Source organism: Scomber scombrus, chromosome 13 (assembly GCF_963691925.1).
Source record: "Scomber scombrus chromosome 13, fScoSco1.1, whole genome shotgun sequence".
Lineage (NCBI taxonomy): Eukaryota > Metazoa > Chordata > Actinopteri > Scombriformes > Scombridae > Scomber > Scomber scombrus.
Window position 1 is genome coordinate 25,098,585 of NC_084982.1, and position 18,693 is coordinate 25,117,277.

At 39.4% G+C, this 18,693-nt stretch overlaps 1 protein-coding gene across 1 annotated transcript in view; it reads left to right on the forward strand.

The window, feature by feature from the left end:
• Positions 1–18,693, forward strand: part of igfbp2b (insulin-like growth factor binding protein 2b) — a 27,950-nt gene continuing 9,257 nt past the window's right edge. Inside the window, exons 1-4 of the mRNA XM_062431545.1 lie at positions 1–461; positions 9,735–9,886; positions 13,498–13,638; positions 18,444–18,634. Of these exons, the coding sequence (XP_062287529.1) occupies positions 107–461; positions 9,735–9,886; positions 13,498–13,638; positions 18,444–18,602 (807 nt within the window). The 5' untranslated portion in view covers positions 1–106 and the 3' untranslated portion in view covers positions 18,603–18,634. The remainder of the gene's footprint in view (positions 462–9,734; positions 9,887–13,497; positions 13,639–18,443; positions 18,635–18,693) is intronic.

Genomic DNA, 18,693 nt, shown 5'->3' on the forward strand with positions numbered 1-18,693 from the left:
CCCACACACAGTCGGCTGTCAGAGGATCCTGAGGTTCACGCTTTTTTCCTTCACAGGTCATTTGGAATTTCATTAGCCTCTAAAAAAAACTCTAGGAAACGTTAGAATGGCCATATATTACAATTACGGGTTGCTGTTTGCATATCTTGTTCTACCTGGATTCTTACTTGGGGATTTGGTTTTCCGATGCCCAAGTTGCACTGCTGAGCTTTTGGCTGCTTGTCCCAAAGTCACATGTACAGAAATAGTGAGGGAGCCGGGCTGCGGTTGCTGTCCTGTGTGTGCCAGGATGGAAGGGGAACTTTGTGGCGTCTACACACCAAGGTGCTCCAGCGGCCTAAGGTGCTATCCGAACATGGAGGATGAATTACCTTTGCAACAGCTCATCCAGGGTTTAGGACGATGTGGACAAAAAGTGGACGTTGATGTCACGGCAAGTCAAGCCAACCAGGCTACAAATGGTAAGCACTTTAAAGAAAACATTGTAAAGAATTGAAAGAGGGAAATTAAAGCTGCACTAAAATATATTATTTAAACATTGGATTTCATGACTATGTAATGTAAAAGAGAATTATCACCCGACTCTGCTGTTCCCCTCAGCTCTACAGAGCATTTTAGCATCTTTTACATCATTGTTTTGGTTTTACAGCCTTCACTGTCACACTTGAAGAATACAGTCTCATCACTCTCATTAACCTTGTTCCAGCAGCGGCAGTGGTTTCGGTGAAAAAGCTCTGATGAACCCACTGCTACATGCACAACACTATGAGTTAGCAGCCAGCTGGTGAACATAGTGGAGCATTTGGCAGCTAAGTAGCCAGATATTATCTTCAAGAATTAGTGGAGACCAAAACAAAGGTAAAAGGAGAGTGAATATTTGACTGACATGTGTGACAATGTTGCTCTTTGTCTGCTGAATATTATAGGCAATTGATTATTACCATATTAGCTGTGTTGTTTTGTGTTTCCAAGTGGCCAAAAATCAATGATTGCAGGTTTAGGACTGTGTAGTGCCAGTAATGCTTTGTTAAATTTCAGATGTAGGAGATTTAAGCTTTTTACAATATTTATTTTTCTTAGTTGTTGAGTGTTTTGTTAGCTATTTTACTGTTTCTCTTTTGTTACATTATTAACAGAGAGGATGCAGTGCTTTCACTTTTTTTGTTTTTTGTTTTACAATTTAATTCTTTCCAACTTTATTTGTGTTATAAATGTTTTTTTTTTATTCCCACAAAATCAAATAACCACCACAAAATATACACTCATATGGTCCCAAGAACATCTTCTCACAGTCTGGGTCAAGCTGCAACTACCCTATTGTAGTTTTTCAAAGGATCTTTTAACAACGAACAAAACATTTAAGATGTAGCACTGAGATAAAAATCTGATTTCCAAACAAGCATATGCAGTTAATTGTTTACAGGTTCCGCAAGACTTACAGCATGTTTTGACTGTCTGAGAAGCAATGATGCTGTTTTCAATAAGCTTGTAAGTCTGTAACTTTGATGAAAGGATGAACTAATAATAAACTCAGTAAGCTAATCATGCAGCATCCTGTAGCTTTCATTGGTTTGAATGAAAAGTATATTGAACCTTCTCAGGAATTCAGCCGTTTTTTCAATAAATGTACTTGAATTACGGCTTCACTCGTGCTGTTAATTCATGGATCATGAGTTTTTAGCGATATTGAGTGCTGCATGTGTTTTGTCTCTCTTTAATAACTTGTTTTTTAGAATGTGAGTAATGGTTTACTGCCAAATCCTTGAATACTGCAATTTAATACAAACTCCTCAAAATATCCATCAGGGACTGCGACACATTGAATGATATTTTTGCAAGTGTGCCAGCATCATCTAGCCAGCTAGTTTAAACCTGTCATCATACCTGTGTATGATGTTAAATCCATTGGATTGAAATTTCACAGAGAGGTTGTGCACTGAATCACAATATTTTCACTGCGGGGCTCTTTTTAATGTCAGAAAAACCCCATCCCTTCATCACATCAAAAGTATTTGGTCACAATAACTACCCAAAATAAATAACCCATAAAATCTTGCAGGGACATAGAAATGTCAAGAGCTGCTCTCCCACATTACCGTTATTAGGGACAAAGGGTCACTATTGATTCCTGAAAATGAATGTTGACATATGCAATGTGTTTGGCAGGCGATGGCAGGCCCACATCTGTGAGTGCAAACAAACAGTATCCCTCCGATGAACCCATAACATGTCTGTAACCCACAAATCCTCAAAGCACTGCTATTGGGAGTGTATTATTTTGACATAGCCTATTATGGTACTTCAACAATGCTATTTAATAAACATTTAAACAAGTTAACATTTTTGAACTTGTACCTGTAGTAAATATGGAGGATGCCAGCCACAGACCCCTCAGAATGGTGTTGGGAAAGTTGTAGATCTCCATAGCAACAGGTGCAACCTAATTATTCTAACAGCCTCGTTTTGTATGTATCTCGCCTCGACTTTATGAGGAAACAGTTTGATAGAACCGAGATATTTTCAGATGAAAATAACTGCTGTCTATCAGATGAAAATAGACTGAGCAAAGGTGAATTCTGTCTGCAGGAATCTTCATTTGTTTTTTAAGAGTTTTAGTAACCACAGACTTTGCGTTTTTGGTGGGAGAGGGCAGTAAAAACAAAACCAATTCCAGTCTCTGTAACTTTAGCTAAGCGTGATGGACTTGTCTGCGCTCTCTGCTGTGATTTACCGTCTTTGGTATTCAAACCAGTAAGAATACATGAAGGCAAGGCTGAAAATGAGCATCAGTTGAGACTGTGGTTTGCCCTCAGTTCACTGTGTTATGCTTGGCTTTCCGAGCATGAGTAACTGCTGGCTATCAGATGTCAACATCTGTCTCCTCTGTACCCATTAAAATGCACATTTGGGGTCGTTTCCTGCAGTTGGTTGAGAATACATTCTCACTCCTAAGTAACCTCAGCTAAACAACCGTACGGCTGTTCACTTGAAAGAGACAAGAGACTTTTCAGGCGTTTTGGTGTGGTTATAGTTCAAATGCCATTATTCTCACCTGTTTGAACAAAACACAACCATAACACCATAAAACACCATAAACGCCTGGATAAACAGGCCAGAGCTTATATGAGTTACTTTAGCTTAGCATGGTGTGAGCAAAATTCATATCCACTTCCAATTTTGCCATTATTTAGCACTTTTATACTGTTAATCAATGTGGTATGAATCATCTCTGCCTACCTATTCTTCCTTTGTTATCTACTCATTGCTTTCTGTCCTTTTTCCAAATTTCTACATTGCAAAAATGATGAATAACAACACTAATGTTTTTTAAAACTGTGATTTCAATTCTTTCAATCACAAATCCTTGTAATATTAGAAACGACACATAATCTTCCATGTTTCCACTTTAAGTATTTTTGCAGTCAGGGTCCTCGAAGGTTTCAGTCTGTATCAACAGCTGAGTGTCTGAGCTTCAGTCTCCAAATGAATCAAAACATTTCTCTCCTCGTTCTCGGCATTATGGCAGTTCCAGGAACAAAGAAAGTAATTCACTGTCTTCTAAGTCCAGAGCATCTGTTAATGACATGGGTGCACTGTCATAACAATGAGTGCATTAGCCATTAATATCTTAACACTTACTGTATTTATGCAGGAAGGTCTGTTGAGCGATGCATGCTCTTTGTTTAGCACTGCTGTGTCTTTTTGACATACTTGATAAGCTGAAACCCAATACTTCTTTTCCACTGAATTATTTTTAGTCCACTGCCAGCAGCAGTTTAGACATTTAATTACTCAATTATTTGTTACAGTGAGAGTTGCTCTAAAAAGCCTATAATCACATAATCACATATAATCAGTTGGGCAGAATCAGCTACCCCTTGAAAACACCTGCAAAAAGAAAAAAAAAGTTTCTGTCTAACCAAGACCACAAAATCATAAAAGCATTAAATGAATAATTTCCATTTAAATATTGAGGTTGGTTCACTGTTGGTAAAACATTAAATTAAGGAGAGAAAATAGCTTTGCACTTTTCACCCTTTGAATGATTGATATTAGTCCGATCGCTATCTGGCCGAATGGTCTCAACTAGATATCATTGACAAAACCAAAGTAATCTCCCCTCTACAAATTCCTGTAGACTTACTGTATGTTTATTTTATTTTTTTAATACTCTATATGGTACATGACGATAAAGAGGAAATTGTAACTGTAACTGTGTCAGGGAAAATATCAGCCAAGAGAATAATAAATAATAATAGATAAAATTATAATAAAAGTCAGGAACACTCTCGTCATAGATCAAACCATTTATTGCAATAAATGGAAGTGCAGTTTTGCTTGGCGCTGGTTGCTAAGCTGCAACAGGGAGTGCAATGCGAAGCCCTCTATATGACTTCTGTGTTCTGTATGAACTAACGCAGTGCATCATTAATAAAGCAGGGGTGATTTTTTTGTTTTGTTTCAGGGTTTTTTTTTGCCAGTCTGGTGTAAGCTATGAACACAACATTGACATACATTCACAAGCTAGTTGGTAACTCTGTCTGCTGGTTGATTCTGGGCAGGCAGCGTACAGTACTGACAATATCAGTACTCCCCCTCCCTAGATCTAAACCTTAAGAAGAGAGAGTAAAATGCTTCATAGAGCTGGGGAAAACTGAACTGTCAGGTTTCACTGTGAGCGTCTCCTTTCACATTAGAGAACTATTGACTAGTGCAGCCCCAAATACCTTTCAAACAAGCCTTTTTCAAGTTACTGTTTAAAAGAAAAGAGTTAACCACATAGTATCGAGAAATGCAAGTAGAAGGGCGATTGAGTCTTCTTTTCAACAACGAGACCACAGGTTATTCTACTGACAAACTCCCATCTTAAGCAATACCTTGTATAATCTTTTGTTGCACTTTCCTAGATAATCTCTATTTCTCTCATTATCCTCCCTCATCTTTCCTCATGTCATCAATTGTCTAAGACTATCCTTGTTGCCCTGCAGGGGATCCTCTGCTGAAACATGCTCACTCTACTTCACGCACCCTCTGAGGTCTTTAATTACTCTGTGTAGATGTGTGTGCCAACAGTATGTGTGCTCCCCCATATCCACAGGAAAAGGTGAAGCCATAGGAGATCACTTTAGGTGAGAACTGCATGTTGGTGCCTGCAATTCTGCAATAAAACTCCTCCTGAGATATAAATAGGAAGCCCTCCCCCATTCATGCAAATGTTAAAACAGTTCATGATGAAAAGTCACATGTTACATAATACGATTACAACATTAATGTGCAAAAATTCATTACACAAAAGTAAAAGGCTAACGCAAGTTCAATTACTCAAGTATGGTCCTTAAATACTATTTTGAGGTTTTTGTGCTTTACATTGTAGCATAAAAAGACCCTCTAAGACCCCCTGATTTTCACGAGCGAAAATTAGCATCAACATTATCACAGTTAACCATAGACTGTAAGTGCTAACCAAGCTTGCAGATAGTGTTAGGGTAAGCCCCACCCTCTTGTCCAAATATGGTCATTTCTGGCTCCAAAAGTCCAAGATGGCGACGGTCAAAATGTGAACTCAAGGCTTCAAAATTGGAGTCAACAAACTAGTGGATGGTGGCTACGTCCGTTATTTGTTACAGTCTATATTGCCTATCCACATCCAGAAGTTATGGAGCAACATTGTTATTGTTTTGGGTTTCTGGGCATCTGGTCACAAGTTCAATATTTACTCTCTTTTAGCTCTGTTTTTGGTCTCTAATGACTCCTTAGTGAACTATGTGGCTCTCACAATACACCGAGTCATTTGATACACTGTTGTTATAAAAATATAAATTTGAAGAATTCTTGCAGTGTGGTATTGATACTTTTATTGAAACAAGGTTAGTTGCCTTTATTCATTTGTCACAGATTTTGAAATTAAAAGTTTCTATGAAGAATAAAAATGTATGAGATCTTATGTCAGTGGTGAAAAAGATACTTTTTGTAAAAGAAAAATCACCTTGACCTTAGAGTGTACTTACTGCCTGTTTGAAAAACACTGTCGGAGCGCCAATTGGCAGCAGTTTTCCTGTTAGACTACAAAGGCAGCTTCATTTGGTTAGGATGACACACAGACAGCCACATGGAAGCACAGTAACATCAAGAGTTGAAAGAACCAGCTAACCGTAAAAGGTTTGAAAGGGATCTCTGGCTAGACAAAACCTTCCTTATTATTCAGTTGCTTTTTGTCCGTTTGCCAGCTGTAAAATGTTTGAAGTGGTCGGTTCTTGAGAGGAACCATTTACACTGACAATGTTTTGAAGTATTGTAGGGCCACTTTCTTGGACATGGAAGCACATTGAAGTTTTTGACACACAGCTCCATACGATAACAGGGCAAATGCATTCATGCTAAGCAACTCTGGAAAGACATTACTCATTCCGTGCTGTGAGAGAACTGTGAAAGCATTGCTTAAAGGCAATATCCAGAGCTGACACTCCCAACAGCTCAAGACAGGTAGTTTCTATGGTGCTAAAGACAGAATCAACAGCACAGCATTTAGATGACAGCTGTTGGCTACAGACATGTTTTTTTTTTCTTCCCACAAAATGCTGTCATGAGTTCCTATACGTTTCTATTGAAAACAAAACTTTGAACAAGGCTAGAGAAATATCCTGAGACTTTTTCAATGTACGTTTTATAGTGAACATCTGTCTATATTTGCACCTCAGTTAGCTTGTCAACAATGTTAACCTTCCGGTTCTGTCACCTTTTGTACAAGTGTCAATCCAATATTCTCACATCGCTATCCAACCTCTTTGAAGGTAAAGAAACACTACATCAGTGTCCCCATGTTGTTACAGGAATTTCATTTTTTTTCATGTTTTAGGAGAGAGACTTGAATAAAAAAATGTCAAGCTATCTCTACAGTATATTTAATGCATTCTGCAGATGCTTTCTCTACATGTTATGGCTTCTTTCATTATTTGTGAAGGTCTTAACACAACTTGGAATTCAATTTTAATCTCTACTACATGTTCAGCTGGAGGGTAGAATCTATTCATTTCATTCATCAATGCCACACTAGTGAATATAAGCTTTGTCTGATCTTTTGAAACCTAAGGTTGTTTGTAGCCGCACAGGTTTTTGGGATGAGCTGCCTATTTGATTCATCAGAACAGAAAAGATTTGCCTGTGGCTAGAGTCATGTAAAACCATATAAAGGAAAAAGGATGTTATCTGCAACTTGATTTTTTGCCAAAGTAGCAGCATGGCTCTAGGGGTGGGAATGTCTGTTGGTCCACCAGTCCGGAGTCCAGAGTGAAATATAACAACCTGTTGGATGCACTTTAAACAGATTTTCATTGACTTTGTTGATCCTCTGACTCTTCATCTAATGCCATCAGTACATTTTTGGTTAGAGTGAAATGTCTTTGGATTGTTATGGTCCCCTGACTCATAATAGTGCCATAGTGACGTCAGATTTGACATTGTATAATATTTTGGTAACGATATTCCCTTTGTGCAGTACTTTGTCTCCGGTGCTGACAAGCTAAATTAAGATTTGGGATAGAGAGCAGGCATAGGGCACCAGGACTGACTAATTGGAGGATGGTCAGTGGATATTGATCAGTACTCAGGCACAACTGTCTAGTTGCAAAATATACAGAAACCATATTATTTGGAGGTTTCACAGCACATAACTTCTTTCAAACATGCATTATTTGTATTTAATGGTTACTAGCGTCAGAGGTTCCTGCTGGCATCCTTTCAAGTTCATGCTTTCAAGTTTAATTCTGTTCAAAGTGACAAGATCTGGTTGCTAGATATAAAACAGGTTTAAAATAATTAATAGGCTAGCAATTCTTTTCTTTACAAGTAGAAGGAGGGTTTTGTGTGGGGAAAACAAGTACGTCCCTTTTCAATCCAACCTGCAGTATCTGAATAACAACATGATAGTTGCCCTAGTAATCATTTTTAAGAACGTGCTAGTGCATATTTAGTCTTCTTTTACACTTTCTCTGTCCACATTTTTGAGAACAAATTGGATTTTCACACCTTATTGGCAGAAAAATATTCTTTCAATAAAGAAAATCAGCATCAACATTTGTGGTAATGTTTTGTCCACACTTACTCACACTTACACCTGGCTAAGTGTGCACCCACATGCATTTGCACAAACATATGAGCAAGCACAGAAACCTTTTAGACAGTGTCAAAGCATGCGTAAGTAGCTCTGAAGATTCACTCGGGCACCTTTCCCTCTCAGGCATGATTTACAACCTCAAACTTCTGCTCCTGCTTTTACAATCCTAATTACAGACGCACACACTCCCGCACACATAGCCTCGGGCAGGTAGCTTAGGTACCAAAAAAATCCTTACTCAGCATTAAATGCCTTCATCAGTGCTTTCTCACGAGTCTGGACTCAACTCCATTACTTGCAGGCAAGCTCAGCTCTTTAATTCAATCACTGCTTTCGTCTCGGTTTTCCTGTTTCAATATGTCAGACTAGGACCTCAGATCATCATGACCGTGATGTTGATAAATGTCCACAGCGTATTAAACTTTCCGTGTTTTTTTGTTTGTTTGTTTTTTCACAGTCACAGTCATCAACGAGAAGTAGGTCTCAGTTTCAGGACTGATGTCCTGTATTAAGCTGCTGTTATACTTTGTCTGTGCCTGTTCTGAATTAACGTGTTAGCTTGTTGTTTGTGTTTTGTCTCTCCTGTCTCCAACAAAACGATGAGCATACTTTGGTATAATAAGCAGCAGGAGACACACTGAGCGTGACCCCGCTGCTCAGAGGAGACCTGTACAAACTGCGTCATAAGCCCAGCATTATAGAGCCACATGGGCTGGATGTACTAATTCACAGAAAAGATCTAGCAAGTCTCTTCACACTGTCGCCGTGGTAATTACAGCAATTGCAATGGCTGACTGTCCAGTATAACATTTGTGACGTGAGGTATGAGGGACACAGGATGCCTCGAGGACACAGGATGACTTTGTCTTCTAATTCCAAAATTAGACGGACTTGTAAAAGGACCTGTTATTAGAAAAAATGGTTGCTTTTAATGGCAGTTTTTAATTAAAGAATAGATAAATGTATGTGTGTATTTTTACAGCAGTAAATATGGTGATTGTTGTATGTGTGTCTAAGAGCTATTCATTAAAGACACAAAAGTTACATTTACACTGAGTGTTACTCACCAGAACACATTGTGTGTATCCTTGAAGTCTAACAAATGTGGTGACTGTACTTCCTTCCCCTTCATAAAATCCTACATTGTTTACATACAGTTTTACTAGCGTGTAGTGTTTCCTGCCTTTGCTAGCCCATTGCTGCCTTTCTTTCACTGGCATTTCTTGCATCACGGGAATAGTATTAAACCACTGGCATGACTATGTATTGTGTGATCCGCTTACATGTAGGCATACATATACTGTACATCCTTGTCCGCATGCCAGACAAACAAAACAGGGAACCACGCATTAAAAAAATGCTCTGTAGCACAGTTAGAGGTCAGAAATTCCTCAGGGAACCTTTAGCTACATACCTAAAAGACAAGACACATATTATTTCCATGCCCAAACAACTGACTTAAATTAAGCAATTCTGCAAAGAGCAGTTGCAGAACCCTTGGGTCCAAAGCCAGTAAGTATGCCAAAAGACTGAAGGTTTTTTTTTAAGAAGGCAGAGGGAGATTTTATGTACTGCAGATCAGCTGAATGTCTATGTTGGTTTCTGTGTTTGTTTGTTGCAGAGGTGCATGGGACTGAGAATCCACTCCCCAGGAGGCCTGCCATAGATAGCAGGGTTTGGCAGCTGGAATACGCCAAGAAGCAACACCAGAATGAGAATAAAAGCAAGATGAAAAATCAGCTAGAGGAGTCTCGAACCCAAAGAGTGCCTCAGGCAAGTGACAAGTCATGATTAACTTCATTTAAAAATACTAAAAAAAAAAAAAAAAAACCTACTAAAATGCTGGAAATAATTGTTTTTTGACCTTGTACATGAGTCCTAAGTCCAAAAATAAACATATTTACACCATCAGGATTTGTCTACACCAAACCATAACTGACACCCCTCCTGTACACTGAGCCCCCCTTGTTATTAGTTACTATTACTTCCAAACTCCTCTAATTGGCTGTTATACAGATAACAAACAAATTAGAAATTTCAATAAAACGAAAATTTAGTGCAATATAATTATTGACTGTTGTTGCTTTAATCTCTGCTTGTAGAAGCTGTGTGTGGTAGATTGCTGTAAAATGCTCAGTGTCACCATCAAAGGCGAGTAATCAAACAGTGACAAAAGGTCAACATGGGCTACTGTGTGAGCCACCTTGTTTAGTACAGTAGTGCCCTCCTCTGGGCAACCTTTGACTCAAACAAACAAACAAACAAACATACACACGTACACACACACTCACAACACTTTTTCTTGCTGACATTGCAAAGATTTAAATTCATTCCCTAGGGACTCCTAACTTTATATCCATTCCATTGTTAACCTCAACCCACACCATTACTTTAACTTAACCCTCACTCTCAACTCAACCAAGAGTCATAACTCTTATCTTTTATGGCTTACCTGATTGGGACCCCCCACCCTTTCTGAATGGAGAGTAAGTAGACCTGTGTGAACAGAAGTCAACAACACAATTAATACAAGTACATACACATGAAGATGAAGAGGGATCAGTCATGTAGTCATGAGTGATCTGGTGTTTGTTGTTTTGTGAAGCTTTTATGGGTTGTTTGTGTTTTTAAAATTGTTTTAATGTACTTTATTATTGAGTTTCGTGCTGTAATGTATTCATATGAATTGCTGAGTTTCGATTTTTGCTTCTTTTGCCCATCTAGGAAAGGGCATTGGAAACTAGATTAGGATATAAATGCTGTGTGGCATAAGTCCATGCTATATACTTTTTCCTAATAAACATGAAATTAAATGTGCTTTCATAGCTCTACCAGAAGTTTTTTGTTGATACTTTCAATTGGTGACCCAGTTACTGAGAGTATTATGTAATGTGACAACTGTTACTGTTGTAAAATAACAAAGTAAAATGGGACAAAGGGATATAAGTTTAGACTAAGATGGTGATATCTTTCTTTGCCCTTCTGTGAATGTTAGCAAATTATGTGTGAAAATCTGGAAGCACCATAAGCTGCGTTCAGACAGTTTTCTTAATACTGTAATTCCCTTGTGATGAATATTTTCATGATGAAAAGCGATAGTCTATTGCTCTCCCTGTGGAATGCACGGCAACAGTGTTATGCAGTCTATACATTACGACGCTGCCCCCTCCCCTCTTCATTCTTCAACACTCACTCAACATTTGACAGTCTCACAACAACAGCTTCAGAAATAATAAAAACGGTTCCTGGAAATCCCTTAATGGGCGTACAAAAACAGATATGCTTTCTGTTTCATGCAAATGAGCTTGGGCCCAGGGGGCTACGCATTTATGCCACTGCTTGGCAAACAATGATATGCATTTACTCATTTTCTCCCTCACTTACTCTAACTCACTCACTTGCAGCAAAACAAAACAAAATGAAACAAAAAATCATAAGCGGGAGGGCCCAAAACAATTGTCAAGATCATTAGAAGCAACAAAAGAGGGAATGCAGTAAAAGGAGTCGTGCGACTGGGCCGGGGGGGGACTTCAGACGGCTGGTGTCAAGCATGGATGCACTTCGTTGTGTGTGGTCTTGTGAGGTCAAATACGGTACACAAAATTCATGCTTCGCTGTCAGAGCTGGGGTCATGTCAGATTTGTTATCTTAATTCCACTATATAGTTGTTTTTTATAATTAAAAAAGTCTCTCTGGCATCGTAGTCACATTATTGTTGTCATATTATGATCCTGTTATCCCTGTTGTCTTGATTTGCATTTACATTTAAAAAAAAGCTCTGACCTTTGCCCTCATTTCAATGCTCCACTTGATAAATTTAAAAAAAATTGTGTTTGGTAAAGAAGCAAAAACAGAGCTTTTTAAATGTTTTATTCATGTTTTGTTCATGAAAAGCAGATTTTGGATGAAAAAAAGTATTTTCATGGCCTAAACTGAATAGTGAGTGTGAGTCACTGACACAGAAACCTTAAAATCTACTGTAAGGTTCCAATGCAAGTGCTACTTAAGAGTAACTGTAATCATACCTCCTCTCCATAATGCCCATGATGCATTCCCTTCCTAATAGTGCAATCAAAGTTAAGTAAAATAAGCGGCCGGAAGCCAATAAGTGGCCCATTCTTCATAGAAATTAATGGTAAATCCAGTAGGTCCAAACCATAAGGGATGGGGAACAAAATCCATCATGTTCACTACATGAAACAACACTTTCTAAAGTTCTGATGAAGAGGCTTTGACATTCAGAAGTTTTCAATTAGCTAAACCAAACTTATATGTGACTACTGCTCAGCAAACAAACACAAGAAAACCATCTTGATTGAGCTAATTCAGTGTACTTAGCCTTATATAAGTTTCATCAGAACCAAATTAATGCATTTTTTTACTGGAACGAGGACTGCAGATTTGATTTCCTCTTTCTCGCAGTAATCGCACAATGGAGGAATCTCTACATGATCATTATAGAAAGGAGGAATAATTACAACAGCTAATATATTCTCTCTGTAGGCGTACATATGGTATGTGAGTACTGTATTACAGAACATTTGTTCTTTACTGAGAGCAAGGAGGTGAACAGTGAAACTGCTGGGTGCATGCATTGAGGCGTGGGGTTTATGTGTGTCTTTATTATGAGAGCCAAAGAGTGTAAAAGAAAGTGTGAAAGAAAGAGCCAGAGAGAGAGAGGGAGAGGGAGAGAGAGAGAGAAAGAGAGAAAGAAAGAAAGAGTACTTTTCATCCATATGTTCAGATGTCTGATAAGGTTTGTGGCAGACTGCGCCTCCTCCTGCCCTTCTCTCTCATCCTCAGCCAACTAATCATAAGACTGGACCTCTTTGATCCCACCGGCAGCCTGATACGCTCTCTGTGTATGTGTGCTATAGTATAGTGTGTGTGTCTTTGTACGTGCATGTGTGTATATGAACACGTGTTTGCATAGGTTTATATGTGATTGTGTGTGTGTTTGTGTGTTGGTGTATATGTGTGTGTGTGGCCACGGCCACCTGCTGAGTTTAGCGGTGAAGCCACTCATGTTCCTCTGCACCAGACTTAAATCAATAATGTTGGCTGGGCTTTCTGCTTGCCTGACAGCTCCTCATAAAAATGTTGGCTTTAAATGTATGTATTTGTGACATTTTTATAAGAGACATTGAAGTATTTTATTTCTCCTTTATTTTTCTTGAACAGAGCACACTGCTTGGCCTGAAACTTCAGTCAGATGTAACTTTATTGTATGTCTTGTCTCCTCATCAGTGACTGCAGGTGGTTTTTTGTTGTTTTTTTAAAATGTACTTTTATGACTGCTCTGGTATGTACAGTACAGTACGAAAAAAAATCATTGTCAGAATCAGTATTGATGTTAATTATTATTTCTTTCCCCATAATTTCAGCATGCCTGTCAGCAGGAGTTGGACAAGGTCTTAGAGGAGATCTCCAGAATGACCTCTGAAGATAACAGAGGCCCACTGGAGAACCTGTATGTGCTCAAATTTCCAAACTGTGACAGACATGGACTGTACAACCTCAAACAGGTGAGCCATGGACAGAGCACTGGTTTCACATCGCACCACTTTACACACACACACACACACACACACACACACACACACACACACACACACACACACACACACACACACACACACACACACACACACACACACACACACACACACACACACACACACACACACACTGTTTATTGAGTAAAAAAGAAACAGTCATTCACAAGGCACCAGCAAAGCAAAGGGTTAACTGCGCTTCCAAGTAAATAGTGTCTCTATCCTCCCTTGCTATTTGCATGTATTTAAGTTAGATTATATGCACACAGTTGGTGCAAAATTGGCCCCTTTCTATGCAAATGAGCGTCATTGCAAAAACAGTCCAACTCACAAAGACCAGCACTAATAGCCACACGCAGTTAGTGTGAAATTATTAGCGTCTTCACAGAATTGGTGGTAACTGAAACACATTTATAAGGGGTGTCACGCCCAGACTTTCCAGTGATCATGGCATTAGGGATCATAGCCAGGCGAAGTTCCTTGCCTGAGGTTTTAAGGAATACCTCTGCACCTCGTTGGTCAGGATTTGTAGCTCACGGTCTGAAAATGTAATTTTCCTCTTTCTCTCTGCCATTGTACTGCCTACTGTGTTGTGTTCTTGGTGCAAAGGCAACATTTATACTTTGTCACATTGATATATGTAATGCAAAACAAGGACACTAAGCTATAAAGATCTATAGGCATGATGGCGCCTGTACTACCTATCTCTAAAGTAAAGAAATGTTGAGTATACAGTACCTGCACACTGGATTAAAGCACCTACATTTTACTAGTGAACATGACGAAGCTTTGACCCTCCCAATGATAATGGGTGAGAGATAGAATGTCAAAAAACAAACAATTAGATTCAGAAGTTCATAGAATACAAACACATGGTATATAGAAAATATAGAAATATTTGTTTAAATGGGATGCAGCACACTATTACTACAATTAACAATAATTGCATTAAAACATTTTATTTTTAGAGTGCTTATCAAGATACACAACAAGATAAGACAGAACACACAGTGACAACTTTGTAGTCATTCAGATTCAATAGAGCACAGTGACTGGGAGGGAGGGACGTAATGTGGCTAAATGGAGGAAATTCAACTATTCAAAAATCTAGTAAACAAGGAAAGTTTCAGGACAGAGACAAAGAAGTGAAAATATATGAAGAATCATATCTCTTTCTAACTCCTACACCTTCTCACCGTGATTGACATCATCCAAATGATTTCATTAATGCTGTATATATACCTATTTATAGTTTGGGTCCCAAAAGTTCCTGGCTCAGTGTGCATCAAGTGGTTTCTGTTATTTTACCTGGAAATGAGTTTTTAGAATATGCACAACAAAAGTAGATGCAAATTAAATCAGGGCCTAAAGACGAGGTCTTAAAACCTTAGTTTCTTCAGTTTTGTGCGTGCAAATTCTTAAATTAATGTTTTATCAGTGAGTCATTCACACAGACTATCAGAGCAGCTCACCTGCAGCCCATTAGACACACAGAGCCACATCAAGTTCAATCGAGACAGAGAGAGAGAGAGAGAGAGAGAGAGAGAGAGAGAGAGAGAGAGAGAGAGCGAGAGAGAGAGAGAGAGAGAGAGAGAGAGAGAGAGAGAGAGAGAGAGAGATAGAGATAGAGAGAGAGAGAAATCTACAACCACACACAAATTGGCTTATAGCTCATAAGATACACCCATATTACATGACTCTATGATCTTGGGGTTGTAATGCCACACAGCACACAGCACATTCATTGTGCAGAGAGTGAGGGGAATAGGGGTTTATGGGGACTCAGCAGCTCATTTCTTCCCCAGTGCCAACATATTGGTAAATTCATCAATGACGAGTGTTGTCGAACTGTTGCTTATTTAATTTAATAAAGTTCAATAAATATAATCCACTGTGCATTTACCCCTGACCTAAGTGTAGCATTGGATGTGTAAACAAGTATTCTTCTGTAATGAGGTAAACTAAACTACTACTGCTAATGACTAGTGAACATGACAGTACTATATTGTCTTGAACAGTGCAAATATGTACCTTTACTGATATTTAGTTTGAATTAGTGGTGATTGAAGAATTGGCAAAATAAATCAAATTTGGTTTGGTCTCAGGGCCCAATGTTTGTTTTTGTAAAAAAAACTCTCAGGAATGTATTAATAACCATTGTGTTTTTATTAGATAAAAAATAATGAATACAAATATCTGGCTGAAATATAACAACTGCTTTCTTCTTTCTAGTTACTCACACAGACTGTGGTGCATACTGTAAGCTGCTGATTTGTTTTTAACCCCATTTTCCCCATTTCTGTCCTCACTTTCTAAGACAGCAGAGAAATAGTTGAGCTCTGCACGTCATAGAGAACCGTGTTTACTATAAATTGTGGTTAACTGTGTCTTCTGCAGGGGTAGAGTTTAGATTAAGGTTTGGGAGCACAAACACTTTTAGATTTGTGGAAACATAAAGCCCTGGTGAAAATCAGTTTAAACCAACCTGTTCCTTTTCTTTTTTTTTTACAAAAATCTGGACAATTTTTGATGAAGTTTGACCATAAACGACCAGCTTTGCTACTCTCTGTTTATCTCCTCCGCCTTGATTACAAGCACATGTTGTGCAGACAAGCATCATTCAAACCAATTTGCCAAAGTTTCCAGAGATACCGAAATACAGTATGTCAGACAGAATTTAAGGAACATTTCTATAAAATGACGCACATCTAAAAATCTATAAACACTGTCTCGCTAATAGGGTGAGAGAATGTCCTTTGACTGAATTTGGCACCTGAAACTAGTTTGTGCCACTGGAAAAAATATCTCTCCTTATTATTCACATTTTTATTCAAATTCCATTACTCACCTAGACTTAGGTTGTTTCATATCACTTATTATGTGAACATATCTGTTCATAATTTATACATTAAATTATAAGCAAATCACACTACAGAAAACAGCTGTTCTTTATGGATGGAAACTTTCAGGAATGTCACAATACTGGCCCACAATCAGTGATATCACAGCAGGAGTTTTCCACTCGCTGTCAAAGGCAAAACACCTGCTGTGACATCACTCATTAGGTTTTTGGCCAGGACAGTGACATGTTTGAAAGTTTCAGCTCATAGTAGAGCGCAGTGTGGCGGCAGATGGATTCACTGGTGACTTACTGTTTAATGGTGAGCAGTAACACAAGAGCACGGAGAGACTCGAGTGGTTGCAGATGTCATCGGGTTTCAAATTCTGCTGGCAGTTGTTGCAGGTTGGATTATCGTGACCACTGACTTTGATGTAGGAAAAAGGCTTCTGTTGTGATCAGTATCAGTGAAGATTATTGTGCCTGCACATGTAACAGGTTTTGGTTTGGTCCACTTTTTCCCACTTTCCTATTTTGAATCGTTCTCTCTGACTTTGTATTTCTCTCTCTCACACATACACATACACACATGCATACATATCATTTTGTTCAGTTCTATATGGGATTTTCCCTCTTCTCTTTCACACTCTGACTCTCACACACACACACATAGGCACACACACACAGACACACACACACACAACAAATCCCTTGTATCAGCCTGGCAAAATCACCCACACACACACACAAGGAAAAAAAAACATCCTCCTCCTTTCCTCTTTCTCCCACCTGCCACCACTTTCCACACAACAACACCCCCGCCCCCTCCTCCTCCTCTTTTTTTGTAAACTCACACACACCCTCTTCCTCAGTGCTCTAACACACACAGATACACACACACATACACACACACACACACACACACACACACACACACACACACACACACACACACACACACACACATACACATGCATGGGGAGATGTCATCATGAATGAGGCAACAGCTTCTGAGCTCAAGGTTACAAGGCAATAAAACTGTTTGGCGTACTTCATGGGAAGACTTTTGTTAAGCCGAGGAACGAACTGTGCTTCCGACTGGGGGCTTGAATTAGAATTCTGCTCATCCATAGAAATCAGACAGAGGAGGACAAACAAGGTCACATATCCAGTGTTTTCTTACGAGGATAGTAGAGCAGAAAAGAAGATTTGAATAGGCGCCACAGTTTCCTAAAGCAGGGCTCTCAACCATTCAGCCAATTTTCATCACTGGTCACAAACAACAGCATTGTTTCGGACTGGAGTCCTCGGTTCCCAGGGAGGAACACTGTACCTCCTCAACACTCAGCTCCCTTTTGGAGTTGTCCCTCCTTGTCGTGGAGTAATTACTGTAACTGTCACTTTTTTGTTCTTTCTCATCGAAGGAAGAAAATGGAAAGTCTTTTCTTTCCCCCCAGCTCTTCATTCTTTTCGCCGTCCCCTCCACAGCCACCCCGCGTGCGCGGCGTAAACTGTGTCCACTTCAATTACGACCTCATTTCTGAGAAGAGGGGGGTTCGCCCGGGAGGGGGTGGGAGGTGGTGGGAGGGGGGCTGCCTACTGGCATGCCTGTATGTGTTTGTGTGAGTGTCTGTGACGTGCATGTGTGGCTGTGGATGGGTTGTGGGTTGTAAGTAGGGGGCATGACCTGAGGATGGGCTATTATTGGGTGAGTGTTGTCCCACCCAAACCATGGCCCACACTCTCATCCAATGGCCCCCCACCACCAGAAGACACACAAGTCCACACATACACAAGCACACATCTTAAGCCCACCGTATGCCATGGTTCATTAATGCACCCCCCCCCAACTTCCCACTGCGTATCTTTACCCCTCCTTCTTTTTTTCCAGTGTTTTCCAACTTGTCTAGTTTGTGTTTTTCTTCCCTCTTTGCAGTGCAACATGTCCACCCATGGCCAGCGGGGCGAGTGCTGGTGCGTTAACCCCTTAACTGGGGTCCAGATCCCAGCAACACCCAGAGTCAGAGGGGATCCCAACTGTAACCAGTTTCAGGAGGAGCACAGAGTGATGCCCACTGCAGCAGCCTTCCGCTAACAACGTTGAATTTCCTTCAAACTTCAAAATTTGTAAGGATTTGGCCATGAATAGGGTTCCTTCAATATAAACATGTAAAGAAGTCACTGTA